This window comes from Monodelphis domestica, chromosome 5 (genome assembly GCF_027887165.1).
Source record: "Monodelphis domestica isolate mMonDom1 chromosome 5, mMonDom1.pri, whole genome shotgun sequence".
Taxonomy (NCBI): Eukaryota; Metazoa; Chordata; class Mammalia; order Didelphimorphia; family Didelphidae; genus Monodelphis; species Monodelphis domestica.
The window spans coordinates 269,458,826-269,485,144 of record NC_077231.1 but is presented as its reverse complement, the minus strand read 5'-3'; the positions used below and the strand labels follow the sequence as shown (position 1 = coordinate 269,485,144).

General features: G+C 38.1%; 1 protein-coding gene across 1 annotated transcript in view; it reads right to left on the bottom strand.

Annotated features, from left to right (window-relative positions):
• The window catches only part of CUBN (cubilin), a 299,720-nt gene that overhangs the window by 150,554 nt on the left and 122,847 nt on the right, over positions 1-26,319 (bottom strand). The window contains exon 29 of the mRNA XM_001377343.4: positions 1,826-2,007. Coding sequence (XP_001377380.2) covers positions 1,826-2,007 — 182 coding nt within the window. The remainder of the gene's footprint in view (positions 1-1,825; positions 2,008-26,319) is intronic.

The window sequence follows — 26,319 nt, the reverse complement described above, 5'->3', positions numbered from 1 at the left end:
ATCCCTAAGTATAGCACAGTATTTGCTTTTAGGGAATAGCCCAGACCCGAGTAGCCCATGCGATGGGCATGAGAGACCAGAGAGCTCTAAGATCCGGCCACACCCAGGGCTTTTGTTAGGTCAGTGACATTCCTGTGGGCTTCTCAAAGAGAAAATGGCCAAACCCAGAGCAAGACCCAGGGAGGCAATATAGAAGAATGGCAAGACCCCCGCCCAGATCAGAGGATCTGGGTCCAAATGTTGCCTCAAACACTGAGTGTCCGTGTAATCTTGAGCCAGTCTCTTCGCTTGGGCTCTGGTTTCTCATCTGTAAAATCCAGGAGGCAGACTAGGTCTGAGCTCCCTCACACCTCTCCCTCTGCGACTTTCTGTCCTAGCACTTGGTGCACTGGGCTCTGGCAGGAGGTTACAGCTGCAGGCTGCCCGTGTGGATGCCAACACTGCCAGGCGCTGTGAGTTCGCAGCCAAGACAACAGCAATAGGACCTTATTTTCTCTTCAAAAACTGTTTGTCCCCACTCAAATGCTTTGGCATCAGCTTTATCCATAAAAACAACCTGGAATGTGATTTCTGACCTGGGGGGCATTAGCTTTGGCTAGGACCTCGTGTTATAACTGGGTAATGCAGACTGGCAACCCAACCCAGACCCGAGAGACTCTCCCCTGTGCCATAAGGCATCCGGGACATCGCTGAGGTTGGGCCAGGTTTAACGTTTATAGACACATATTTATGTGTGTGTGTGTCTACATACACAGGAAAAAAGAGGCTAGTACATGAAATTTCAGGTTGTTTATGTACAAATGACATTTCTTCACAAGTAGAAAAGTTTAACCTGTAGCTTTCAAACCTGTTTGCTTATATATTTCTAAAGCTATGTGTGAAGCCAGGGGTTTGCTTTTATATATATGTAATCACATATATATTCACATATATATTTATATATATATATCCTTTTTTTCTTGCTTTAATGAAATGTCTCTTTTTTGTGAACTATAGGTTGAAAGTAACTTTAAAATACAAAATCTAATAAAGCTCTATGTGTGTGAGTGTTTGGAGGTATGGCTCTGAATGCCTGACAGTTAGAATGATTGAACACATATAATCATAACTGACTTTTCACCATCAATCAGTGAATCAGCATTCACTGTGCCAGGTATGAGGGATGCAAGTACAGGAGTGAAGTGACCATTTCTTTCAAGGAGTTTATGTTTCACTTGGAGGATACACCATGTTCCCAGATAAGTAAAAGCAGGACATGCATAAAATAAATTCTGAGTGCCAGGAATGGGGTAGGAGATAGAACTAACAACTAAATATTAGACCGTCTAACTTTGCCATCCCACAACGACTTGGCTTCTGAGCTCCTTTTTACCTCCAGGATCTAATATCAAATCCTCTGACTTTTAAAATTTAAACTTGCACCTTCTTGCCTTTCCAGTTTCCTCATACCATGCAAAAACCGGTGGCAATGTCCTCTTTGCTCTCCCTCACAGAAGACACACCATTTCCTAACTGGACATCTTCCCTGGCTGTTGTCCCCCGCGTAAAGGATGTCTCATCATCTCTACTTCATGAATTCCTTTACATCTCAACTAAAATTCTACCTTCCACCAAAAGCCTTTCTTAATTCCCCCATAATTCTATTACTGAGATTTTCTCAGATTTCTCCTGCATATATCCTTTGTTTGTACATCATTGTTTGCATGGCTTCTCCCTCTTTAGATTGTGGCCTCAAAGAGAGTCCTTTTCTTTGGTGTTTAACATATAGTTGTTGGCTTGAATTCAAGTGAGGTCTTTGGGCAGTGCTTAAAAATAAAGGACATACCTCGAGGACATCATATCTGCAGTTTAAGTGGTATTCTACATCGAAGTCATCAATGGTGAGCTGAATACTGCTCCCAGGGGCTGTGCGGATGTACCAGATACACTCCTTATTGGGTGGGTAGTTACCTGGGTACCCAGGGCTACTAAAGGAGCCAGTAGGTCCATTCAGCTCCCCACCACAACCTATTAAAAAAACAAAATGAAACAGCATAGCTCTAGTCACTTACATGTGGCCATGATTATCTAGAACATGTTCAAAACCAAACAATAAAGTGATGGCTGTACAACAGTTGATTGTGGTTTTATAATGATCAGTTTGGAGGAAATTCAGAATTTTCATAACAAAAAAATCCAAATACTAACTCACCCAGTGACTTTTTTAAATAGTGGAAAGTCATAATAGTTCCTTTTTAAACTTTCTTACTTAAAGAAAGAATGAATTATGCTGCTTCTATGGCACTAGAGGCAATCGTCTACAGAATGGCCCTTATTTTCTTTGCAGAAGGTGATTTTTTTTTCAAAATTTTGTTCAATGTAATCATGGAAAAAGTTTTAAAATTAAAAAAAATTTTAATAGGAAAAAAAACAAAGAATACTGTGCAGGGTACTGGGGATACAAAGATAAAAAACAATCTCTGCCCTCAAAATACTTACATTCTACAGGGAGAAAAAAATTTTATGTGTAGCACTGTGGCCCTTCCAACAAATACTAAGTTAGTAGGTGTGTGGCATGGTGAACAGAAGAACTATGTTTAGGTTCAGAAAGACTTGGGTTCAGATATTTCCTGAGACACTCTCAACATTAGCCTAGTCAAGTCAATTAAGATCTCTGTAACTCAGTTTCCTTATCCATAAAATAAAGAGATTGGATTAAATGGGAACCTTTCCATTTCTAAATTCATGACTCTAAATAATTTTAGTTTAATTAATATTTAATGAATGTATATTGTGTGCCCAGCATCATATAACATCTATGCAATAAGCATTTACTCAGGGATCTACCATGTCAAGAACAGGATGGTAGAAATGCTGGGAACAATACAAAATTTTGTATTTTAATTTTTTAAAACAGCAAAGGCCCTGACTTTATCACATTTACAGTCTAGTTTTCATTCACCACTGCTTCTGTTAACTGAACACTAGAGTATTTAATATTTAAAATCAATCAATAATTACTTATTAAGCATAAAACAAGAAAAAAGTATTTAATAGCATCTCTTTTGTACCAGGCCATGTGCCAAGTGCTGAAGGAACAAATACAATGAATAAAGTAATTCTTACTCATAAGGTGGTGTTACATTCTGGTTACATTCTAATAGGGGAAACAATGAGGACAGATTTAAGTTAATACAGAATAAAAGTTGGGGCAGCTAGGTGGTGTAGTATATAGAGTCCTGGCTCTGGAGTCAGCAATACCCAAATTCAAATCTTGTCTCAAATCTGTGTGACCCTGGAAAAGTCACTTAACACTGACTGCCTCAGTTTCCTCATCTGTAAAATGAAGTGAAGGAGATGCCAAATTATTCCAGTATCTTTGCAGAGAAAACTCAAATGGGTCATGAAGAATCAAACATGACTGAAACAATTGAACAAGAAGAATAAAGGTTATTAAATGAGAATTCCCAATATGACCAATAGTCATGTATTTAAGAAGATGGTTAGCAAATAAGAAAAAAAAATTCTTTCCAGACATTGCCTTTCATTGCTTTCACACAATAAGAGAATCTTCACTTTGCTTTTTCTTTTAACATTCATCATCAAATCAGAAAAGGGATCTAAGGAAGATTTCAAGAATGAAAGCATAAGCCCTCCACATTCCCTCCCAAAATGTCAACCTGAAAACAGCTTTAGTGCTCCTTGTCTTCCCAAACTACCATTCTGCATAGCCCTGTTGAGAGTTTTCCCTCCTGAAACCCACAGCCCAGACATAATATCTTCTCTGTAAATTGTCTACTACACTTCAGAATTTCAATCAATGTTTAATTATAAAAAACAAGATTATAGCTGCATGAAAGGGCTATTATAATTAGGTGTGCCAAAACTGTTTATGGCAAGTGTTTAACTTTTTTAAAAAGAAAAAGGCCATGAAAAGATTAGGAAAGATCCTTCTGATGACATAACAGCCCAAGAACAAAATTCCTGATAATAAGCCAAGGTCAACACAAACTCCTTCCATCCATGCCCCAATTTTTAGTAAAAATTGTAATGGATCTTCTTGTTCTGAGCTGTTCTGTGGTTTTCTCTGGGTTTCAGTTGGGTTCTCCATTTCCTTCTTCTGTGACAGCAGCCACATCTTATGGATTGATTCATACAAAAAACATCTGTGAAGAAGTAACCTTGACTGCTGGCACCAGAATGTAAGAAATAATAATAATATGCTTTAAAGTTTACAAAGTACTTTAAATATGATAATTCTTTTGAACCTTTTGCCTTCTTCCATTTTAATGCATCAGAGAAGCGATGAACCATTTTTAGTTGTCATTATATCTATGAATTTCATAATCATCTATTGCATGATTTCAGTGTCTTCATAAACAAACTACAGGTCCCTATGCCCATAGGCTGGTTGATGCAAATCAAAACAGTAATATTAGATTCTTGGCACTCAGTGGCTCTTTTCTGACAACAGTGAAATATATTAATTTGTTTAACTAGGACATTGGAAACAGAATGTATTTTTTTTTCTTGACCCTAAGATTAGTAGTTTTTGTATATTCTTAGGGCAAAAGTATACCTTTCAGTAATATATTGCATATGGCACTCCAAGAGTTTGGGGGACTTCTCCAAGGTTCTGGGATAAGCACATGTTAGACCCAGTACCAATGCCTCAAGCCAGGTCTTGTGCTTATAAGTTCAGGGGTCTTTCCACTGTATCATGTCTATCTTCTTCCTTCTATCTCTGACATTTAAGAAAACAACAATTGCTCTTCTTTGGTCTAAATGTTAATAAGACATGATTCTGTAGTTTTTCAACACTGTTTCACTCTTCAAAACCCCATTTGGATTTTTCTTGGTGTAAGGATTTAAAATTATGGTTGGACTGAATATATTTTGAGTTGGTCACCAGGTATTTAATTACTAAATCCCTATGAATTACTCAAGTCAGAATGGCCTTTATGGTAGTTTATTTACAAATAAAGGGAAGAAATTAAGGAAATGAGAGAGAGAGAGAGAGAGAGAGAGAGAGAGAGAGAGAGAGAGAGAGAGAGAGAGAGAGAGAGAGAAAGAAAGAAAGATAGCGAGTTGCTCTGGCCTGGTCTGAACCAGGCAGAAATTCAGAGGCAAGGGAGGGGGGACAGAGGATTAAATTGATTTTTTTCTTTCTTCCAAAAGTTTAAATTTTCTTCCATTTGTTTTTTTTTCATGTTTTTGTCTTTTATTTTCTTTTGATAATTGACGCATACACCCCATAACTCAACCATGCATCCTGAGCTGAACTGGGTTTTTCTCAACACCCTCTTTGGGGGGGGGATAATATTTTCACAAAAACCAAGATTTAAAATTTTGTTTGAGAAAAAAAAATTCAAGAAAGATGCTTGCTAACTTCTAAAATCTGGAGAATGAACTGTTTGCCCTGCAAAACCTATACTACATCAAGAAAATCCAGAATGAACTTTGGGTGTGGTTGATTGAACTGAAGGTTGATTGAACATTTATTTTGAATGTACACTCTTATGCCAAAGGGGACTGCCCCCTAATTGGTTTTTGTCAATGCACCCAGCAAAACATTGGTTTTTCTCTCTCTTCTATTTCCTTCTCATCTCTAACTATTGTAGTTTCCTCTTAGAGGGTGAAATTTTGTATGCACCTGTAGTTAGAAGATTTTAGAGGTACAAGATGATTATGTTAGGTGATCAATTGGGGACACTAGTCTCCCAATCATCATCAGGGGGGATTGTGAAATTGAGATTAACTCCACCCTGCTTATTCTTTAGAGTTTTAGCCACCAGGAATGTAGACACCCCCATGTAAGGATTAAGTGTGAGGGAGGAAGGTCAATGACCCGTGTGTGCTAACAAGTGGCAAATCAGAAACATCTGACCACCTCCAGGGCAGGCCAAAGCCAAGTTTAAGCCACCAATGGTACACATAAGACCCAGGAAGTGACACAAAGAACTGCCTTTAAATTTCACGATTGCTTCCTGTGAGGAGGTCTTCACCTTGGAACTTGACCATAGAGGAACTCGGGCTTGAGATCTCAGACTGCTTCCCTTTGGACTGCCACATGGTGAGTGAAAAGGCTGACTCCCTTTCCTTCGCTTTTCTGGAAGCACCAGCCTCTGGAGAGGCCCAGTTATCTTGGGATTCCTTTTCCCTTGGCTCTCTGGAGTCACTAGCCTCTGGAGAAGCCCCTCATCTTGGAGGAGGCCTCGTGACTGGAAGCCTTGCTAACTTTCATCCTCTGGGCCCCCCTCCTTGTTGGAGCCTCTGAATTCCTGCCTGGTTCAGAGCAGGCTCATTTCCTTAATTTCTTCCCTCTATTTGTAAATAAACTACCATAAAGGCCATTCTGACTTGAGTAATTCATTGGAATTTAGTAATTAAATCCCTAGCGACCAACTTGAAATGCATTCAGTCCAACCATAATTTTTACCCCTTACATTGGTAAAAATACTAGAATGGTTTGCCATTTCCTTCTCCAGCTCATTTTATAATTTTATAGATGAAGAACCTGAGGCATACAGGGGTAAGTGACTTGGGCAGGATCACACAAATAGTAACTGTCTTAGGCCAGACTTGATCCCAGAAAAATAACTCTTTTTGACTCTAGGTCTGGTACTCTATCTAATGTGCCATCTAGCTATGCCACCTAACTGCCCCAGCATTTAGCAAACTTTAAAACCACTACATAAACATCAGTTATTTTATTATCCTAAAGTTACCAAGCCTCCAGTCTAGTGATAAGTTCAGTCCCTGAGACTTCTGTGATGCTTCTGCTAAGCTCAAGCAATTTTTACAAAGTAATATAGGAGTGTGCTGATAAATGTTTAACAACAAGGCTCTCCAAAAAAAGTATACTCACACACTTTAAGTTTAATCTGCCTTATTAATACTTTCTTAAATCTAGATAATCGACAATGCAAGAAATCAATCCCTGACTTGTAGGGACTGCCAATTTTAAAATATAAATGCTTTCACTGAAGATTTAATGATGGTGGTACCCAGAATACCCCTTATTCTATTTATTACTAAGACTACCATAAACCAAGCGGAAAGTTCTCTCTCTTTGTTACTACCACACATTAATTCTAGTTCTGCCCTCTAAGGACAAATAGGTAAAATCTTATTTCTCTTTCTCTTGATTGTCCTTCTAGAAGAGGCTTCTTCTAGTTCTTCATAGTTCTTCTTCTTAGTTGTTCATAGATTTTTTTTCTTCTTTAGACTAAGCTATCACAATTATTTCCATTCTTATATGACATGGTTCCATGAACACCAAAGAGTATGCCATGTGAACCAGAAGAAGTCTTATCACCAGCCATCCTGGAATGAGAATACTAAGATGAGTGAGGTTCAGTCTAACCTTTTCAAATACAATTATGAGTTATTTACTCTCTAAGATATATGACTCCAGCTTCCTATCCCCTAGCTCCCTGCTATAGGAAGAATGGCTACTCATCCCAACATTAGAGTTCAGGATAATGCCAAGATTGAGACCCTGGGACAACAGAAATATGGTGGTGCCTTCAGGAGGCACCAAAAGATTCTAGAAGATGACACACTAGTTAATAAAGGGGGTTGGGGTGGTATAGCAGAGAATTACTCATACTATGTTTAGTAAACCACCAACTCCAGTTGCCCTAATGCCTGTGACTCAGAGTTCCTGTCTGACCAAGAGGAAAGCCTTCTTCCCTGGCACTCTCTCCCTCTATTGTCATTCCTAGCCAGCTTAGCCCTACTCCTCTCTGGTCTCTGTCAGCCTCTGTCCTTTCCTTACATTATGCTCTTTGCAATCTCTGATTAAAGTATTGGTTAGCAGAGCAAAGCGTAAATGGAAAGAATAAGCACCATAAAACAATAATGAAAATTATTTAAATGCTTAAAGAATTACCAAAAAAATCATGCATGCCAAGAAGAGCTATGAGTGTCAGACTCCTAGTCTCCTACTACTTTGCAGAAGTAGGTGTCCTTCATGTGTGTAACTTTGCCTATAATTTCAGATTTTTTGGATATATGGATTGATTTTGCCATCTGTCCACTTTTTAAAATTAAATTTAAATTTAAAAAAATTATTTGTTCTATGCAATGGCCCTGGGAGAAGGAAAGAATACAGGGGAAAGTTGGGCAACGTAAAAACAATATATGTGTGTGTATTATGTATATATAATATTTTTATGTATTTTACATCTATATTTTATAAGAATTTATATTATAATACATTATATATAAACTTCTTTAAACAAATGAATACTCCTTTCATCCCAGAACTCTTCTTTATATATTCTTGTCATCCTCTTTCACACCCAGATAGCTTTCCCTTTTTCTGAAGAAACCATGATCTCCGGCCAAACTCTCTCCTTTGGGTTGCTCCTCCTCTCATGCCCCTTGAAGCACTTGGTCGCCAAGGGAAGGAGTTGGTATAAACCACTTTGACGGGCTGATCCTCTCTTTATTTCTATCACTCAGCAATGTTTCTTTTGAAGGTCAGTCCTTCTGTGTTTATAATACTGTGCTATGAAGTCTCCAAGTCATTCTTTCTCCTTGAGTATCTGGTTCACAGTCTTTCCTTCCACCATAACCTCGCCATAATACTTTGGGTATTCAATATATACTGTTAAGAGAGAGTTTCTTAATCTCACTCTGTATCTTTAAGAGCAGAATTTATATGTTGGAGGGAGTTTCTGAATCTCCTGCTGACTCTTTAAGAGCAGAATTTATAAGGAAGAATTTAGTTGACAGTTGGGCTTTTTCTCCTGAGAACTTTGAGGGAGCAGTATTCTGTCTCTGTGTTGGGCAGTTTATTGTAACAGGCAATTTACAGCTGACATTTAATAGAGAAACTACTTTAAGGAGGTTGTTTGATGATTAAGTCCATTAATTAGTGTAGGAAGATAGATAAGAAATATATTTCTAGTTAGATAGTGTAGGTAGATAGGCATACTTTGCCAGATAAGAAGATCCTGCCCATGAAAGCTGGTAGAGTTAGTGTTTCTTAGAATTTTAGTATAGGTTTGGATTTTTAGACATAGTATAAGATATTAGAGCTATAATCTCAGTTTCCTCCCTCCTATTTCCTATCCTAACTTCTCCTAGGAATAAATAAGTGTTCGTGGAGTACCAAACTGCTCTCCATAAATTTTATCAAATTCTACCCAAATTTTTAAACCTTAACAATACACAGATGTCCCCAGCAAAGTCCTGACCTCATTCATTAATCTGAATTGTCACGTTCCCTTCCTCTATCTTAGTCATCCATGGGGATGGTCATGTTTGAGTTATCACCATGAGCCATGAATCAATCAATAAATGAATATTTACATATCAGGCACTGTATTAGACACTGGAGATTGAAACACAAAGAATTAAACAATTCCTATGAGCGTCATCCTTTCCCTGCTAGATAGTGGAATGGATAGAGTGATGAAGATGAGTTGAAATCCATCCTCAGACACTACCTGTGTGATCCTGGGCAGGTCAAGTCACTATGTTTGGTAGTATGGAAGCTATTTCAGAGGTTGTGTGAATGAAGGCAAAGGGATAAGCATTTAGCAATAGTGCCTCCTATGTGCCAACTCTCCATGACCCCATTTGGGGTTTTCTTGGCAGATACTGGAGTGGTTTGCCATTTCCATCTCCAACTCATTTTACAAATGAGGAAACTGAGGCAAATAGCATGGAGCAACTTGCCCAGGATCATACAATCTAAATTCTGGTCTTCCTGACTCCATGACCAGCACTCTGCCCATTGTACCATCTCACTAGTTGAGTAGAAAACTTCAAAATTTTACATAACACTTTGCTAACAAAATTTTCTCTTTTTTGTCTAACAAGGAAAGCTATGAATGGTAAATTTTTAAGGTCAAATTTTATTAAAATTTCATTAAAGGCTTCCACCTTTCTTTCCCACTGTGCATGCTTATTTGAAGGAATGGCTTCAATAAAAGCAAGGAAAATGTAAATTAAAATAGATAAATGGGAGTTGAAGTATAAGGCTACACACATGGAGCATAAATCCTTCTAGAACCTCTAGTAACATACCCTTTTGGCAAACTGATGAGGAGAAATTCTGGAAGAAGATAGGAGAGGTTCCTGTGGATTTCTGCAACCCTGATTCCATCAATAAGCAAGAGGAAGGTTTGCCTTCTATCTCCATAACTGGGAACCCCAAGAGGATAGAAGGGGCAAGAAAGAAATGAAAGGGTTGAGGGGAGGAGTAAGGAGTACAGGCAATAGTTCTATCCCTTCCAATCCTACCACACCCTGGGATGAATTCCTGAGGATCCAGGAATCTTCACAAACATGGAAGATAACTAAGTCTAAATAAACCTAAAAATAGATAGATAGATAGATAGATAGATAGATAGATAGATAGATAGATAGATGATAGAATAGACAGATAGGCTGAAAGATAGATATGTGCATATACACATAGATTTATGCTATATGTGTATATATGCATGCATATTTACATGAAAAAAGTCTTTAAAAACATTATATATAAAGACATATATGTGCTCCATTAAGATGACCAAATCAGGCATTTTTTCCTGTAATTTAAAAATGAAAGCTCCTTCTCCCATGGACCCTTCCAATATGCTTTTTTTAAATGACACTGATTTCTGTCCTAAATTGCATGGTGGGTGGCTCCAGTATGTGGGTGGTTTTTAACTGATTCATACACTAGCTGGTCTTGAGATTGCTTAGTTTTCTAAAGTAGCTTCCACAGGAGTTTAGATCAGATCTTTTCTTCCAACATAAGAGTTTAGTGATTACACTAAATAGAAATTTTTTCAGTAGAGTATGGTGTGTACTTATGTGATGAAGGAGTAGCATGTATGTATCTATGTATAAATAATAATCATAGTATATATTAAAATTAGGATATAATATGTAATATTGTATATACTATATATAATATAGAACTATATATATTTGTTGTGTCTTATGTGATAGTATATGCATGTCTATATACATGTGTATATAATATTTACATAAACAATATATGTATCTATATTTTATATATAATATATGTTATATATACTTATATAGAATAGATATAAAATATGTTATATATAATGGATATATGATATATATGCAATATATCTATATAACAAAAAGATACAATATGATATTTTATCTATTTAATATGTAAATATATGACATGGTTTTATATATAATACATAGTTTAATATACAATATATAGATATTATATGGCATATGACATATGGATATGTTATCTATAGGTAATCTATATCTTTTTATCTATCTACCTACATATATTTTGTGGGGGCAAGCTATGTTTTCATTGTTTAAGGAAATTCCCAAGAGGATAAGCTTTCCAGGAATGTAAGTCAGAATCTTCTTGGGAATGTAATTTCTTAGAGAGTTGTCTGGATCACTGAAAGGCTAAATAACTTGTCTAGATCACACAGCCACTCTGTGCTGACCTCTGATACTGGCATTCTATCCAACATTCCCTTCTCCACACAGACATGTGCACACACCTACCCAAGAGTCAGTGTGGTTCAGTAATCCTTGTGACTTTGTTCTACCATCTCCACATTTTGTGACCTTCAATATAAGTCATAAAACACAATAGCAACACAAGTATTTACTTAGCAATCTGTTGATAACACCATATTTCCACAGTTTGCTAATGGCTTTGGAGGGGCTGCCATTACAGACCAATATGGGATGGGTAATGGGATCAGTTGGCCAAGATGACAAGAATACTTCATTATATGTGGCACTGAGACAAATGCTGGATCTGGCCTGAGGCTTAACAACTGAGAATTAAAATTGGGAAACAGTCAGACATTATGCAAAATGAGAGGGAAGAAAAGCAATTTGCTTAGAGGTCCAGATTCATGCAGTAACTGGAAAAAGGTGAAGTTAGTAGCTAGAAGGCTATTTGTTGAGACTATAAGAAAGAGAAAAGTCAGACTTGAGATGATGGAAGGAGTTGAGAAAGAATTGGTTTTGGTCTTGCATTCTCAGTAATTAAGGGTCCAGTCTTCCTTATATTCCAGTCCACTATGACACACAGTTGTATCTGACTCAGAACCACAAAGATGAGCTCTAAATTTCAAATGGAAATGAATTTGGAAGGCCTGTTTTTGGCATCAGGCAGAGAAATTAGTGTGAGAAATTGGGTTGATATTAATGCAATCTATCCATTCTGTTGACAGATATCAGACTTTTAATTTAATGAAGAAAGCTATCACAAAGAAAATGACAAATCAGGAATATCATATCCATATAAAGCTCTGATCTATGCTGAATTAGTATGCTGTGGGTATCCTTCTTAATGAGTAATTAGAATTAAGGCTGGTAGAGTCATAATTTAGCTATGTTAACAAAATAAAAATTTATATTTTCTCTATGTAAAAACAATTCATCATAGTCCAGAAAAAATGTAAATATTCTATTAGTCTTTTCCTATGGATTGACTACATCTTCCCCTTTACCTTATTAATTTCCCCTCCCCGCCTGAAAGTTTCCTTTGAAATTCTTCAGGGAAAACACATATATTTCATTAATTTTAGACACCACTGAAGATTTCCCCTGCAAACTATCTTGAAGTCTATCAGGGGCTGCAGAAGTGATCAGTTATTTTATGAGAACAAAAGGATCAACTGGACTAATTTCCCCTGAAATAGGCAGTTATGATTATGGTTCTCTTAAGCATCATTCTTGAGTCTCACATAGATACTTGATGAAATGCTCCAATTGTCAAAAATTATGGAGGGAAAAAAAAGAACAACTTTCTTTTTTAGAGGGCTTCCATTTCAATGGTTGCACTCCCATTCAGTATTACTCATCCTAAAGCTGTTTCCTTTCAACAGTCCTGGCAAAATATTTTCAGGGAAAGGGGCTGATGAATCACCCACTCTCAGGGGGATATTTAATTATCTGCTTTTCCCCAATTCCTCCTGTCTCCTTCTACCACACCCTCAGTCTTCCTCCCCCAGGAAGGTTTACACAGCTTAATATATAACACTGCATGCTGGGAGTGACAATGACCATGACCTTTGCGCCTCTGGGCCCCTCTCCTAGCAACAAGGCTTTTGGTATGTTTGGTGCTTTCAGAGATGGGGACATGAGATCATAGATTCAGATCTGGACACAGCCTTAAAGGTTCCCTAGTCTGACTCCTTCATTTTACAGATAAGTGGATCCCAGAAGAGTTAAATGATTTGTCCAAGATCATGTAGGTAAGAAATGGCAAAAGTGGGATTTGAAGCTGGGTCTCTCTGTATTCAAATCCACTGCTATTTCCACTGTATTCCAGCACTTATTCATGCCCTCCCTGTAGAGTTCAGTTCCATTCTTGCCATGGTAGAGGGGAAAGCATGCTGGGAGTAATGGAGCCAAAGGGCTCAGGCTTTGAATCCCAGCTTACCACATAACCACATGGCTAATTCTTCTTATCACCTCCATATTGATTGGTCCATTGGCTATACAACCTTGGACAGCTCACTTCAACTCTCTCAACTTCAGTGTCTTTATTTGTAATATGTAGATGTTTAGAGTATCTATCTCAAGATACTGTTATGTTGTTGTTATGAGGGCCAAATGACATACACACACAGAGAGAAAGAAAATAAAGAAACAGAAACAGACTTTAAAAGGTTATATAAATATTAACTTATTATTTACCTGAAGAAAGTTTCCATGAATTTATTATAATTGACAGAATGCAACATGGTTTAATGAAAAGAAAGCTGGATTTAGAGTTATAAAACCTAGATTTGCATATCAGCTCTGGTCAACTCACTTAAGCCTTATGAACCACAATTTCCTCATCTGTAAAAGGAAAGAGGGGAAATCTGACATCTAAAGACTCTTCCAGCTCTGAGTTTAGAATTCTATGATAATACAGCCACAAAATTGTCTGGCAGAAGAACTGGACCATTGCTATGTTCTCTGACATTCATGGAGAGAGAAAAAAACTATGGAAAAAATAAGTCAGTTCCTTAAGCAAAATGTTAACTTGATCAGCACACTAATCATTTAATTTAATTTAATTACCTTACTCTTCTATATAACATCTGGGACATTTTCATCATAATTAACAGAAAAAGTAGTATTTGAATAAGAAGTAGCCAATTAATGCAATCTAGTCTGGAAGTGACTGAATTTACAGTAGAATAAATTTAATAGGAAGGAAGAAAACTCTTTTGTGACTAAATATATACCTACTTACAAATAATCATAATTAGAAACAAAGCTTCTGGGGCAACAATTTGATTGTTATTCTTTAAAGATTGGTTACTGATTCAGGAGCCAATGGCTGAGAAGGAAACTTCCCTGATACTTCACAATTCCTGAATTCATAACTATTATTTGAGTTTGGTATTGAATCTTTTTTATTAAGTGATTGCAGATAACACACACACACACACACACACACACACACACACATACACACACACACACACCCCTAAGATTTGTCTTTCTGTTTCTAAGTCTTACTCTGTCTCTGTGTGTGTACATGTGTTTGTTTGTATCTCTGATATAGCAATAAAATATGTACAGAGTAGGGGGAAAGGAAACCTTTCTGAACTGTAAAGATCACTCTTCTCAATGAAACAATTTTTGGGGGAAACTTTTGCAATAAATTTTGAAACTTAAAAAAAAGGTTTTTTTTCTCATTTTGGACTAGAAAAGTCTGGAATTCCCCCAGAAAGCATATGCAATGTCTATCTCAGACAGCGTTGCTAGGAAACCAGGACACAAATAGAAAGGTCAAGAAACCTGTACAGAATGAACTTCTTCCTTTTGCCAAAACTGCAGGGGTTGCCACGAACAGAGCACTCCGTGCTTTTGGAAGGTGGGGGTGGTAAGGAAAGGTTTGGTTATTGCTGTTCATTTTGTACTATTTCAAAGAGTGTTCTTGGAAATAGAATCCAGACTTCGGTGAAGAGTAGCCACAAGTGAACTGGGGATGGTGAGTAACCTTTAAAAAATCCCATGCTCTTTGTGAAGTCCAGATTTGCTCAGCAATGAGTCCTAACCACACACCAAAGAATGAGGATTTTTTTCTCCCCAACATAAAATCAAGATTAAATATATGTACGTTTAACAGTAATGTGGATTGTTGTAGTCAAAGACATGAATAATATTAGAGTTTAGCCTCTTTTTTAAAAAACTTACTCTAAAATTTCAATCAATCTGTAAATATCTGTTCCTAAATTCAAGGAGATTTCAAGATCTCCTCAGGATGGGTTCTCCCTCATCTCCATGAATATGCATCACAAACCTTCTCCTTCCAAATACTAAGTGCAGGAATCTTAGTGAGAAGAATATTTTTCATATAAAAAAAATGTACCAGAGCATGCCTTCAGGAGAGGCAATATATCATAGTGGAGAGAGTAGTTGGTTTTTGGAGTCAGAAAAAGCAGGTTTTGAGTTCCTCCTCTGATATAAACTGGATGTGTGTTTATGATTAAGTGAGGCCCTTCAGACAAATCTTGTTCATTCATTCAGTTGTTTCTCACTCTGTGATCCCATTTGAAGTTTTCTTGGCAAAGATACTGGACTGATTTGCTAATTCCTAGTCCAACTCGTTTTATAGATGAGGAAACTGAAGCAAACAGGACTATGTGATTTGTCCACAGCTAATAAATATGAGGCTGGATTTTAATTCAGTTTCTTCTTTACTCCACATCCAATCCTCTATCCACTGTACCACCTAGATGCCCTGGGAAATCTAGAACTATTAATGACAAGATGCAGAAATGCATCCATTTAGAGAGTTTCTCCCCCAAAAATCTTTTTAGTACATAATATTTTCATTTCTTAAATTACTGCCTTTTCAGTTGGTGGCATCCTTCCCTTAAATGCCCATATGAATAAAATGTTCTATAAAAGAAGGCTAAAGAAATTTACTAAACTGAATGCTTGTTCATATAATGGTTGAGGAAGGCAATGTTATGATTAGTGATTGTTCAAATGAGTACAAACTCATTGTTACCTATTGGAAGTTACAAATGTACAACCAATCAACTCTAATAGGCTAATATCAGCTATCTCAAGTCAAAAGAGTCCCAATCTAGTTTTTAAAATACCAGTTAGCTACATCCAAACACCCAAATACTATGTTAAGGATACACATAGAGCATGAGTATGAATTTGTTGTTCCTGTTGTTTTTAGCATGAGTCCATTCATTAAAAAAAATAAGAATTTTTAAAAGTCCAGAATTTTTTTCTATCTACATAAACTGAATGAAACTTTTTAAAATCTGGGATCCCTTTATGGGAATAATGATGACCTAAAAGGAGTTTTTGCCAGTTCTATTGTGAGCATTTACACTTCAGAAATCAGCAAATACTACAAATCAGAATTCAATTGAATGTTTTGTTGATTGTCTAGACTTAAAAACATGATAAATATAACATTTTCTAATGTAGATTTAACTTATAAGTGTTCCTAATTTACATTTTTTCTTTTTTTGGGGGTGCTGGTTGTTAAACATTTATAAGCACACAACTGCTCATATCTGTACTGATTTATCATCCCTAGGAGGTTCCCTGAAGATTTCCTAAATAAAGGAAGGAGTTTCATTGATGTCATGTTTGAGGCAGAATGTGACAGGTGTTGTAGTAGTTCTTAGTAACATTAAACCACAGCTCATCATTGGAAGGGAAACCTAATATCGTAACTCAAGTAAAACTGTGCAGTTTTTTTTTAAACTGGGGCCATGTAGTTACTCAAACTGAGACTAGATCTGGACAGTATAATTAATTTCTGAAACAGCCCTGAAATCTTAATTATCCAAAATCCATCAGCGATACCATGTACTTACAATAGAAACAAAATATCTTCAGTGTTCAGGATATTTTTTTTTTACCTTTTGCACAATTACTATTTGATAGTAATAGCTGACATTCACATGGTATTTTAAGGTTTACAAACTAACTGACATTATCTCATTTGAGATATAAAACAGTAGAACAATCATCATGATTTTTAAATCATAAAATCTTTATAAAATATAAAAATTTATTGATCTATTAAACAATAATCACATATTTCAAAGTCATGTCTTTTTCAGCAATATTGAAAAACAAACAAACAATGTAATAATACTAGGTCTCGTTTTAATCAGTGTCTGGTTCAGCACAAAAGTGGAAGAGTGGAAGTGCATTCTTCTCTCTACTCCATCCCCTTCCTTCATCTTTCATGACTTCAACATCCATTTGGATATCTATTTAATGAATGTGCACTGCACTCTGTTGTCACTCAGATCTCCATTCCATTCACACACACACACACACATGCACACGCACACACACATGCACACGTATATGCACTTCAACTTCATCTTTGCATGACTTCATTAACAAGAAGTATTGTTTATGATGCCATTGGTCTTCATTTTCACATTGACATCACTGACCTATCTCTGAAACCTTGAATGTCAGCTGTCTCTGTCTTTGACCTCATCCTTTACTTTTTCTGAGACTCTCAAATACTTAAGTCCTTCCATTTGTGCTAATCTATTAGCTTTCTTTAGCTCTGCTGAACCTTCTACCATACATTCAATAGAAAACTGTTTTAGGATGCCCCCTCAAGAATCTCTTCCCCCTCACATTTGAGGGGAACTTTGAGCGGAAAATTTTGATCATGAGCCCCCTTGCATCCATTCAACATCTGATCTCATCAACATCTTTCCAACATCCCCATCCTTCATCTGCCCTCCCATTCTTCCCACCAGTCAGAGCCATTACCAGGCAGAATGACTTGAGGCTTTACCATAGACTAGAAAACTGATCTGCCTTATAATGACAACTTTTACAGATGGTGGTAATTTTATTTCTTCAAGGAGAAAAGAGAATATAGATCCTGGCTAGTCAGGGTGCCAGGATGCTAAGCATAAAGGTGGGCTCAATAAAGGAAGAATCATAGTTCCTTGAGTCCTTGCCAGGTCTCAAAATCCAGTCCTTCCAGTTCTGTGACTTGTAGTCTTTCCAATCCACTTCCTTTATAGCATCTTTAGGCTCTCACTCTTGCCACTGGATCTTTCCTTCCACCTTCAAACATTGCTAAGGTCTCTCCATCTTAACAACAACCAGGAAAAAAATCCATAGGATTCTGTTATCTCTTCTTCCATTCTTTTTCCTTTCATTCCCAAATTTGCAGTTGCATTCTAAACCAGTGTTTTCTGAACCAAACCATCCTGTAGATATGCAAAATATCTAAATTGTCTACTACCAACTACCCAGCACCTTTCTAGTTTCAGCACAGCAACTTTCAGTACCTGGGGACTCAGGGGCCACCAATGGGGGAAGTAGTAGAAACTAGAAATGAGAGAAGCAGGATGCAGGAGAAAAGAAAAGAGGGAGGTGAAAGAATTCATTGTTTTAAGTTTGTATTTTTTTTTTAAACTTTTACCTTCTGTCTTAGAGTCAATACTGTGTATTGGCTCCAAGGCAGAAGAGTGGTAAGGGCTAGGCAATGGGGGTTAAGTGACTTGCCCAGGGTCACACAGCTAGGAAGTGTCTGAAGTCACATTTGAACCCAGGACCTCCCATCTCCAGGCCTCGATCTCAATCCACTGAGCCACCCAGCTGCCCCCTTAAGGGTGTATTTTTAAAGAAGCAATTAAACTTTAGAAATAAAAATTTTATGGAGCAATAAAAATGCTGCTATGAAGCAGTGGGTTGTTTTGGTTTGGATTTTTTTTTCCTAGACTAGTTACTGGAAATACTCTTTTGCATATATAACCTTCATTTCCCATCCACCCATTCTTCTCTGAAAATCTCCCCATTCTAACTTCCATCTTCATAATTCTACTGAAACTACTCTTGAAAGTTACCAATGAGCTTTTTGCCAAACCCAGTAGCTTTTTCTCATTCCTCATATACTACCACTGACACTCCTTGAAATTATTTTTTCCTCTTTTCCATGACTCAATAGATTTTTAATTCTCCTCATATTTCTCTGATTATTCTTTCTCTTTATTTCTGGGTGGGTCCTTTTCATTCTCTCGTTCCTTAACTTTTGTTATTGCTAAATTTGTTATTTTTTTTTCAATATTCTCTCCCTTTAGCTCCCAAATCTCTATCTTTTCTACAGTAAACACCAGAAGTTCATATTTGCAAAAGACTATGGGAAGTCCCCACTTGGATGTCTCTTTGTCACCTCAAAATCAATGTGTCTAAAATTAAAAATATCAGTTTTCTCCTCATACTAGCTCTCCATTCCAACGATCCTTTTTTTGGGACTTTTTCCTCAATCATTATTGGCTAGGAAATTTGAGTTTTATATTTGAATCACTTCTACTGATATTCTTAATATCCTATTTTTCACAGATTCTTCATATTTCTTCTTCTAAAATGTCTTCCATATTTGCCTTGCCCTTTCTAGTCTCACTGTCTCTCAATATCTATTTTTTATTCAAATTAATAACTTTATTTATTTTATTCTTGCTACCCACATTAGAGACCATGCTCTGGAGTAACTGGAAATCCAATCTTCTGACCGGTGACTCTCTTAGACCAATATTACTGGAATCCTCTTGAGAATTTTACTTTGTTCATTACTCGCAGCCTAGGTAAAGTTCTCTGCCTCATAGGTGCCCTTTCTCCTTTTATTCCCATTGCCATCTCTGAGACCATGAACAACTCTCAAATCAAGTTTGAAAATTTAAATTTATTATAAAAGTTTCTTTTTAGTCTGCTTTTGGTCCTACATTTAAAGTTTTTATATTCCTTTTTATCTTTTATGATCACCTCTTATCACTTGTTTAGCTATGAATTATTTTCATACCCATATTTGTGAAAGTACCATCTTCCATTCCCCTATTTTTGTAATTTTATCTTTTTTTTTAATCCTTACTTTCTGTCTTGGAATCAATACTGTGTACTGGTTCCAAGGCAGAAGAGTGGTAAGGGCTAAGCAATGGGGGTGAAGTGACTTGCCCAAGGTCACACAGCTGGGAAGTGTCTGAGGCCAGATTTGAACCTAGGATTTCCTGTCTGTAGGCCTGGCTCTCAATCCATTGAGCTACCTAGCTGCCCCCGATTTTGTCTTTTATATTTAGGCTAAATGTTCTTTAGGAGTTTGTCATGGCATACATTTAAGATACTTCCCTCTGAACTTTTCTCCAGAGAAGGACTAGGAAAACATATCTTCCTCTTTCTAGGAGAAAGATAAAGGACTATAACTATGGAATAGTATATATGCTGTTAAAATACTATGTGTCAGGTAGTTTTACTAAACAATGTTTTTATTTTTATCTTAAGTTTTTGCTACAAAACTTGAACAAATTGTACAGTTTTTATAGTTTTTGTGTAGTGTTTTTTATTAGTTTTGCTGAGTAAGGAAAAGCTTATAAGGAAATGGATGTGATATTAAAAGGCATCAGTAAAACTAAAAAAAAATTTAAAAAGCTAAAAAAATAAATAAATGTGAAAGGCAATCAGTTTGAATAATTACCTTCTGTCTTTCTCCACAGTTCATATTAAAAATAGTGATCTTCTCTCAATAATTTAATAGTCTGGAGTTTACTGAACACTAACTACTATACTTCATTGTTTCTTGGTCTCCCTCAATGCCTCCTTCCTACACCTACACCAGCCTCCCTTCCTGCATATTGCTCTTATGTGAATCCCTTTTCATCCCACAAGTTCCTGGATTAAAAATCTACAAAGTGTGCCCACATGTGAAATTCAGAAGGCTCAGCTTTGCTTTGGGGTCTCACCATAAGTTCCCTCCACCACACATCTCCCTCCTAGCTCCCTACATAGCCCCTGGGCCAAACATCTTCTCGCCATTCCCCATGTGCACCATCTGTATCTGGTGGATCATTCCTAGAACCTTTGCTGGTGACAGAATTTCCCAGGGCAGTTAGTCCAATATCTGATCAGAAAGCCCCCCTGCTCCCTCCTCGACAAGGGCCTTTAGAAGCAGGAGTTCTTTACAATATTCTGATCACTGCATTTCAGTCTACTTGGCCTCCTTTGTCAGCCTCCGTTTTTATTTTATGCATGTAAAGGCATTGTCACAAGAAATGGCCGCACACTGCGAAGGGGGTCCCGGATACCAACGAGGTTGGTAACAGCTCTCTAGTTTTGCCCGTCCACTTGCTTCGTTCTTATTCATCTTTCAAAGCCTGACTTATCCCACCTTTTCAACAGAGATTTCACCACTCCCCGGGTACAAACTGCAATTCGCCTTGCCAGGACCACACACAACCCCCGCGCCCCCATGAGCCACACACACACAGCCGACGCGCCCCAAGCCTCCAGCACACAACGAGGTGTTCAGCCGATCCAATAGGAAGTGCACAAACAAAATAAAACAAAATCCTTCTCCGGGAAAGAAGTTTTCCAAACTAGATTGTTATCCTCCTGTTTAAGACAATTGACCTGAAGAATGAGAAGCGAAGCTGGCCATGGGGATAAGTGGAGGGCAAAGAGAAAAACTAGCCCAGCATCCAGCCTCCCCATCAGCTTCTTTTCCAGGCCAGGACAAAAGGGATGTGGTCTACCACCAGCAGGTTCACAGGGACTGGCCGCTGGGAGGGGGGATGGGAGAGATGGAGATGGGGAAGCTTTGGGAAGGCACTCGCCAATCAGATTGCTGTAAATTCCCGCTGCTTTAGAAAAATCATTTAAAAGGCCAAAGGAAAGATAAAATGAAACCAGCACCCTGTCTGGAGGCTGATGTCATCCTTCTTGACAAAGAAAAGGCTTTTCCTTTGTGAAGGTGCCGGGTGACATCACCCCCTCATCACCTCAGCCTCCCCCCTCCTCCCCCGCTCTCCGCGGTGCTCCCTCCCCCTGGTTCCCAGCTGAGGAGCTCACTCCTTTTGCATCTGGCATTCTTTCACTCCCAAAGCTCCTTGACCTTGCTTGAATGCTGGATTCCTCTCCCTGGTGAAAGAGAGGCCCTGGGGAGCTGGCAGTCCGGATGGCGGAGTGTTGAGCCCCAGAGAGCCTATTCAGAGTTTGTCAAAAGTTGCATTCCCTTCGGCGGCCCGGGCAGGGGGGGAGGGGACTCTGCTTCAGAGCCCGGACAATGCGGGCAGAACTGAATGGTGTGAACTGATTGTCCAGACGGAGCTTTATTTTCAGGGTGGCACCCTCTTTAGGAGGCTGCATAATGACACGGTCAGAGGGCTTAGCATCTCTTCTAACATGAACCCACGAGAAAGCCCGTTAGGAGATGCGCGTCCTCGCACAAACTGAAGCTCCACAAAGGGGAGCACATTTTTAAGTGTTTGTTTATTAACTGACTCACTCAACAAAGGGGGGATATGGCTTCTCGTCCAGCAGACATACTCAGGAAATGATGTCATTGTTACTCTCTCCAGGCCAAGTGAAAAAGACTAAGACAGATCTGTCACTGGAAGGGGCAGGAGAGGGCTCAAATGGGATCTGATGCTGATGCAATGGAGACAGCCGGGTGGGAGGAAAATGAAACATCCCTTCATCAACAAAGGAAATGTTACATCTGGGCTGCCCTAATGTCTCAACAGAATTCTGATTCCTAAGAGGATGAGCAAAGCTTCCTGCTTTTCCTATTCAGTTTTAATCCATCTCCATGCTTCATGGGAGTAGAAGGAGTCCCAGAATTTTTCATGGAGAAGACCTGTGCTTGAATCTTAGTTTTACTACTTGTAGGATCTTGGGTAAGTCACTTGGCTTCCTCAGGTCTCAGTTTCCTCATCTGTAAAATGAAGGAGTAGGACCAGATGGCCCCTTCATTCTCTAAATTCTATACTATTTTATCCTTGAATTCCTTGAGGACCTCAAATAGTATCAATTACTTCATACAAATATTCAACTAACCATATCAGTTAAAGGTAATTTCCAAGTACATTTAAACATTTTAATTCTATCCAAACTCTGCCAACTCACACTGTCCTAGTGCTTCAGGGAAAGGTAACCTTTTTCAAGCAGTCTTCCCCAAATAACGCAGAATTCAAATGTCAGAGGCAATTATAGTATAATGGATAGAAATGTGGCTTTGAAGTCATGAAGTCGAGTTCAAATCTTGCCCTCTTATGCAAAGCACCCAAGCAAGCCTCTAAAACAACATGTCACACAGCAAATTTCATTTGGGAATGGTTAAGGGAGGTTCCTCACTAGAAGTTCTCAAAACCAATGAAGTCAGAGGTCTGGTCCAATGTGTAAGAAAACTTGGACAACTTCCTAGCTGGCGTCCCAAAACAGTCATTAGTGCATCTTGTATTCCCTCTTTTCTGTCTCTATTCAAGGGTAAGAACAAAAACAAAACAAAACAAAAAAACAGGGTGATCTCATCCATTAAAGCCTTTTCCTATTTCCTTCCCCTTTTCCTCCTCCTGTTGACTGGCATTTGGGACACAAAGAAAATACAGGTGTGTACCTAAAAGTTTTTACTTTGACATGAGGTCATTGTAGAGCTAGAAACAATGGGACGGAGGCAGATTACAAGGATAGTTCATATTATTAACTTTACACATGGGCTTAATCCACTAATCAATCCCTTCCCCCACTCTCCTTTGGTCTGAAAGATCTTTCCTTAATCTCTAACTCCTAGACATTTCTTGTGAGTCACCCTTGTTTTAGTCTCTGAAGGAGTGAGTCCTGTTCTTTAGGAGGTCCCATTATAGATCTATTTTTTGGTTGAAATTGTTCATTTAGTCTGCCCTCTAAATGATAAGGTCCCACAAGGAGCATTACTGAGGAGGAAATGACTTAGAATTTGAGAATCATGAACCTAGAAGAGACTCAGATATCACTTAGTCAAACCTTCTTATTTTAATAAATGGCTGGCCTGGATTAGAGAACCAGGGTCCTCTAACTCCAGGTCCCATATTTTTTTCTACTAGAGAAGTACTTAGAGATGCTGTCCAAGATGTACCAGTCATAAAACCCAATCATTTTGACTCAAACTTTACTTAATTCAACTAATAATTAAGCACCTACTATGTGCAAGGTGTTGGGAGGAAGGGGTACAAAAGTGAAAGTCTGTTCTCATGGAGTTCACTTTTTAAAGTGGGGTTAGAGGAAGAATGTAGCATGTAAACAGATGAGATAATTTGGGGAGGAAGAGATCACAAATACTGTATGTGTCAGAGGAGATACGAAGCTAATTATTATAAAGATTAAACTTAATTCTCCCCTGATTTTGAAAATGAAATTAATTAACTCTTCCCTGATTGTCAAGATTAAGTTAATTCCCCTGCCCATTTTTAGATTTAATCACCAAAAGTGTAAACATACTACTTACAGCTGAGTAGGGAGATCTGCCTCTGCCCATTTTTAGATCTAATCACCATAGGTGTAAACACCCCATTCATATATGAGTAGGGGAGGTCTGTGACCCATGGGTGCAATATTGGGTAATGAATCAGAATCAACTGACTGCCCTCTGGGCAATCCTAAGCAAAACTTTAGACTATGATTTGTCCACGTAAAAAGTGGAGGAAGGCACAGGAAGTGACACAAAAGAAAGTGTCTTTAAAAGGGAATTGCAGCTTCCTGTGGGGGATCTTCTGAAATCTTCAGAGAGGACTTTAACTTCTTCTGGGGTTCTGAGTTCGAGTTGGAGGCTGGTGAAGAATCTACTGACTGGACCCGAGACCTTGAACTTGGTGAGACTGTTCTTAAATCTCTATCTTTGGACTGACACGTGGTGAGTAAACAGAGCTGACTCCTTTCCTGGATTTTCTGAAGAGATTAGCCTCAGGAGAGACCTATCCTCTTGAGAGAGGCTCCCTGCCTCCCCAGATCCTTGGCTATAAGGGCCAAAGCCTCTCTGGTTAAGGACTAAACTCAACTGCCTGTTTTTGAGCCAAGGGTCGGAGCAAAATACTTGGTGCTTAGGCTAGATGTCTTACCCTGTCCTCTCTCTGATTTTCTAACTTTATTTTCTATATTTTGTAAATAAATCTCTTTAGAATTAATTAAATTTCTGGTGACCCTATTCTTAAATAATCCAGCCCAACCTTTTTATAATTAACCCCTTTTCCCCCTTACATTAGTAGGTGATATCTGACCTATGCTCAATTCCCTAAAAAGATGAGCTTCTTGAAGGCACAAAATGTTTTGGTTTTGCCTTTGTCTCCAGCACTAATCACCAGGCTGACCTTACAATTCAGGCACCAGGATCTTCTTTTAAGTAGCATTATGCAACTGGACTGGTATCTCCCTGGTTCTGAACCTTGGGATCTTGTTTTCTCTCTGACTGGTCTCTAGCCTTGACATTGGTTCTCTTAAGATGATCCCTAGACTTTATCCAATTGTTCCGCCATTCTGCCATTCTCCTTTTGCCCTCTCTTTTTCCTTCCCATTCAAGGAAGTCTTCATTAACAATATTCTTACTCAGGAATTTACACATATGTATTTTATTTTCATGTACATTTTAAAGACAACTCCCATTGCTTTCTGTTTACTTTGAAAGAAGGCAGCCATTTACATGGTCAAACAGGCTGTTACAGTCAACTATTTACGGTCAAATTTTTAGGGATATTATTTTGCTATGGTTTGCCACAATATCACAAAACTTCCATAACTCACTTATATTTTTAAATGCATATAGAAAGGTAAAATGGAAAAATGTTCCATCAAAATTAATATATTATATGAGTGTCATAGAAGGTAGTAGGTCTCCCTCCAACCACTACACTTCTCCAGTACCTCTCTTACTCTGGGGATAAAATTATCTTCCTAACAATCAGAGAATCATGGGGAGCTCAGAAGACATTGGATTCAGCCCCTTCCTTTTTCAGAGAAAGAAATTGAGGAGGTTTAAGGAGGTTAGGACCACCAAGAAGTACAGTAAATAGATCACTGGGCCTGGAGTCAAGGATACTTGAGTTCAAATCCAGCGTCACTTACTAGCTCTCTGACCCTTGAAAAGCCACTTAACTCTGTCTCAGTTTCCTCATCTGTAAAATGGCAAACCCCTCCAGGATCTCTGTCAAGGAAACCCTACATGGGGCCATGAAGAATTAGACATGACTGAAAAATGACTGAACAACAAGGAGATTAAAGACAGAGGTGAGATAGAAAACCAGCACTTCTCATTCCAGAGTCAATGTAAACTTGTTCCCCTACTCAAAAGTCTATAATTCCCTACTCCCTAAGGGATTAAACCTAAAACCTTACACTGGCTCCAGCCACTCAGCTCCAACTGGTGTTTCCATCTTTATTTCGAGATGCTCTACTCCACATCGTCCACTCTACAAAATTTAATCTTCCAGAGAAACTCCCCTCTGCCCTCCCTGGCATTGACCAATAGCTTGTCTTTCTTTCTATATATTTGCTTAGGCCATCGCCATCACCCCTGAAGGCTCTCTCTACCTCTCCAGACTCGTCCAGAAAACCTTTCCAGAGGCT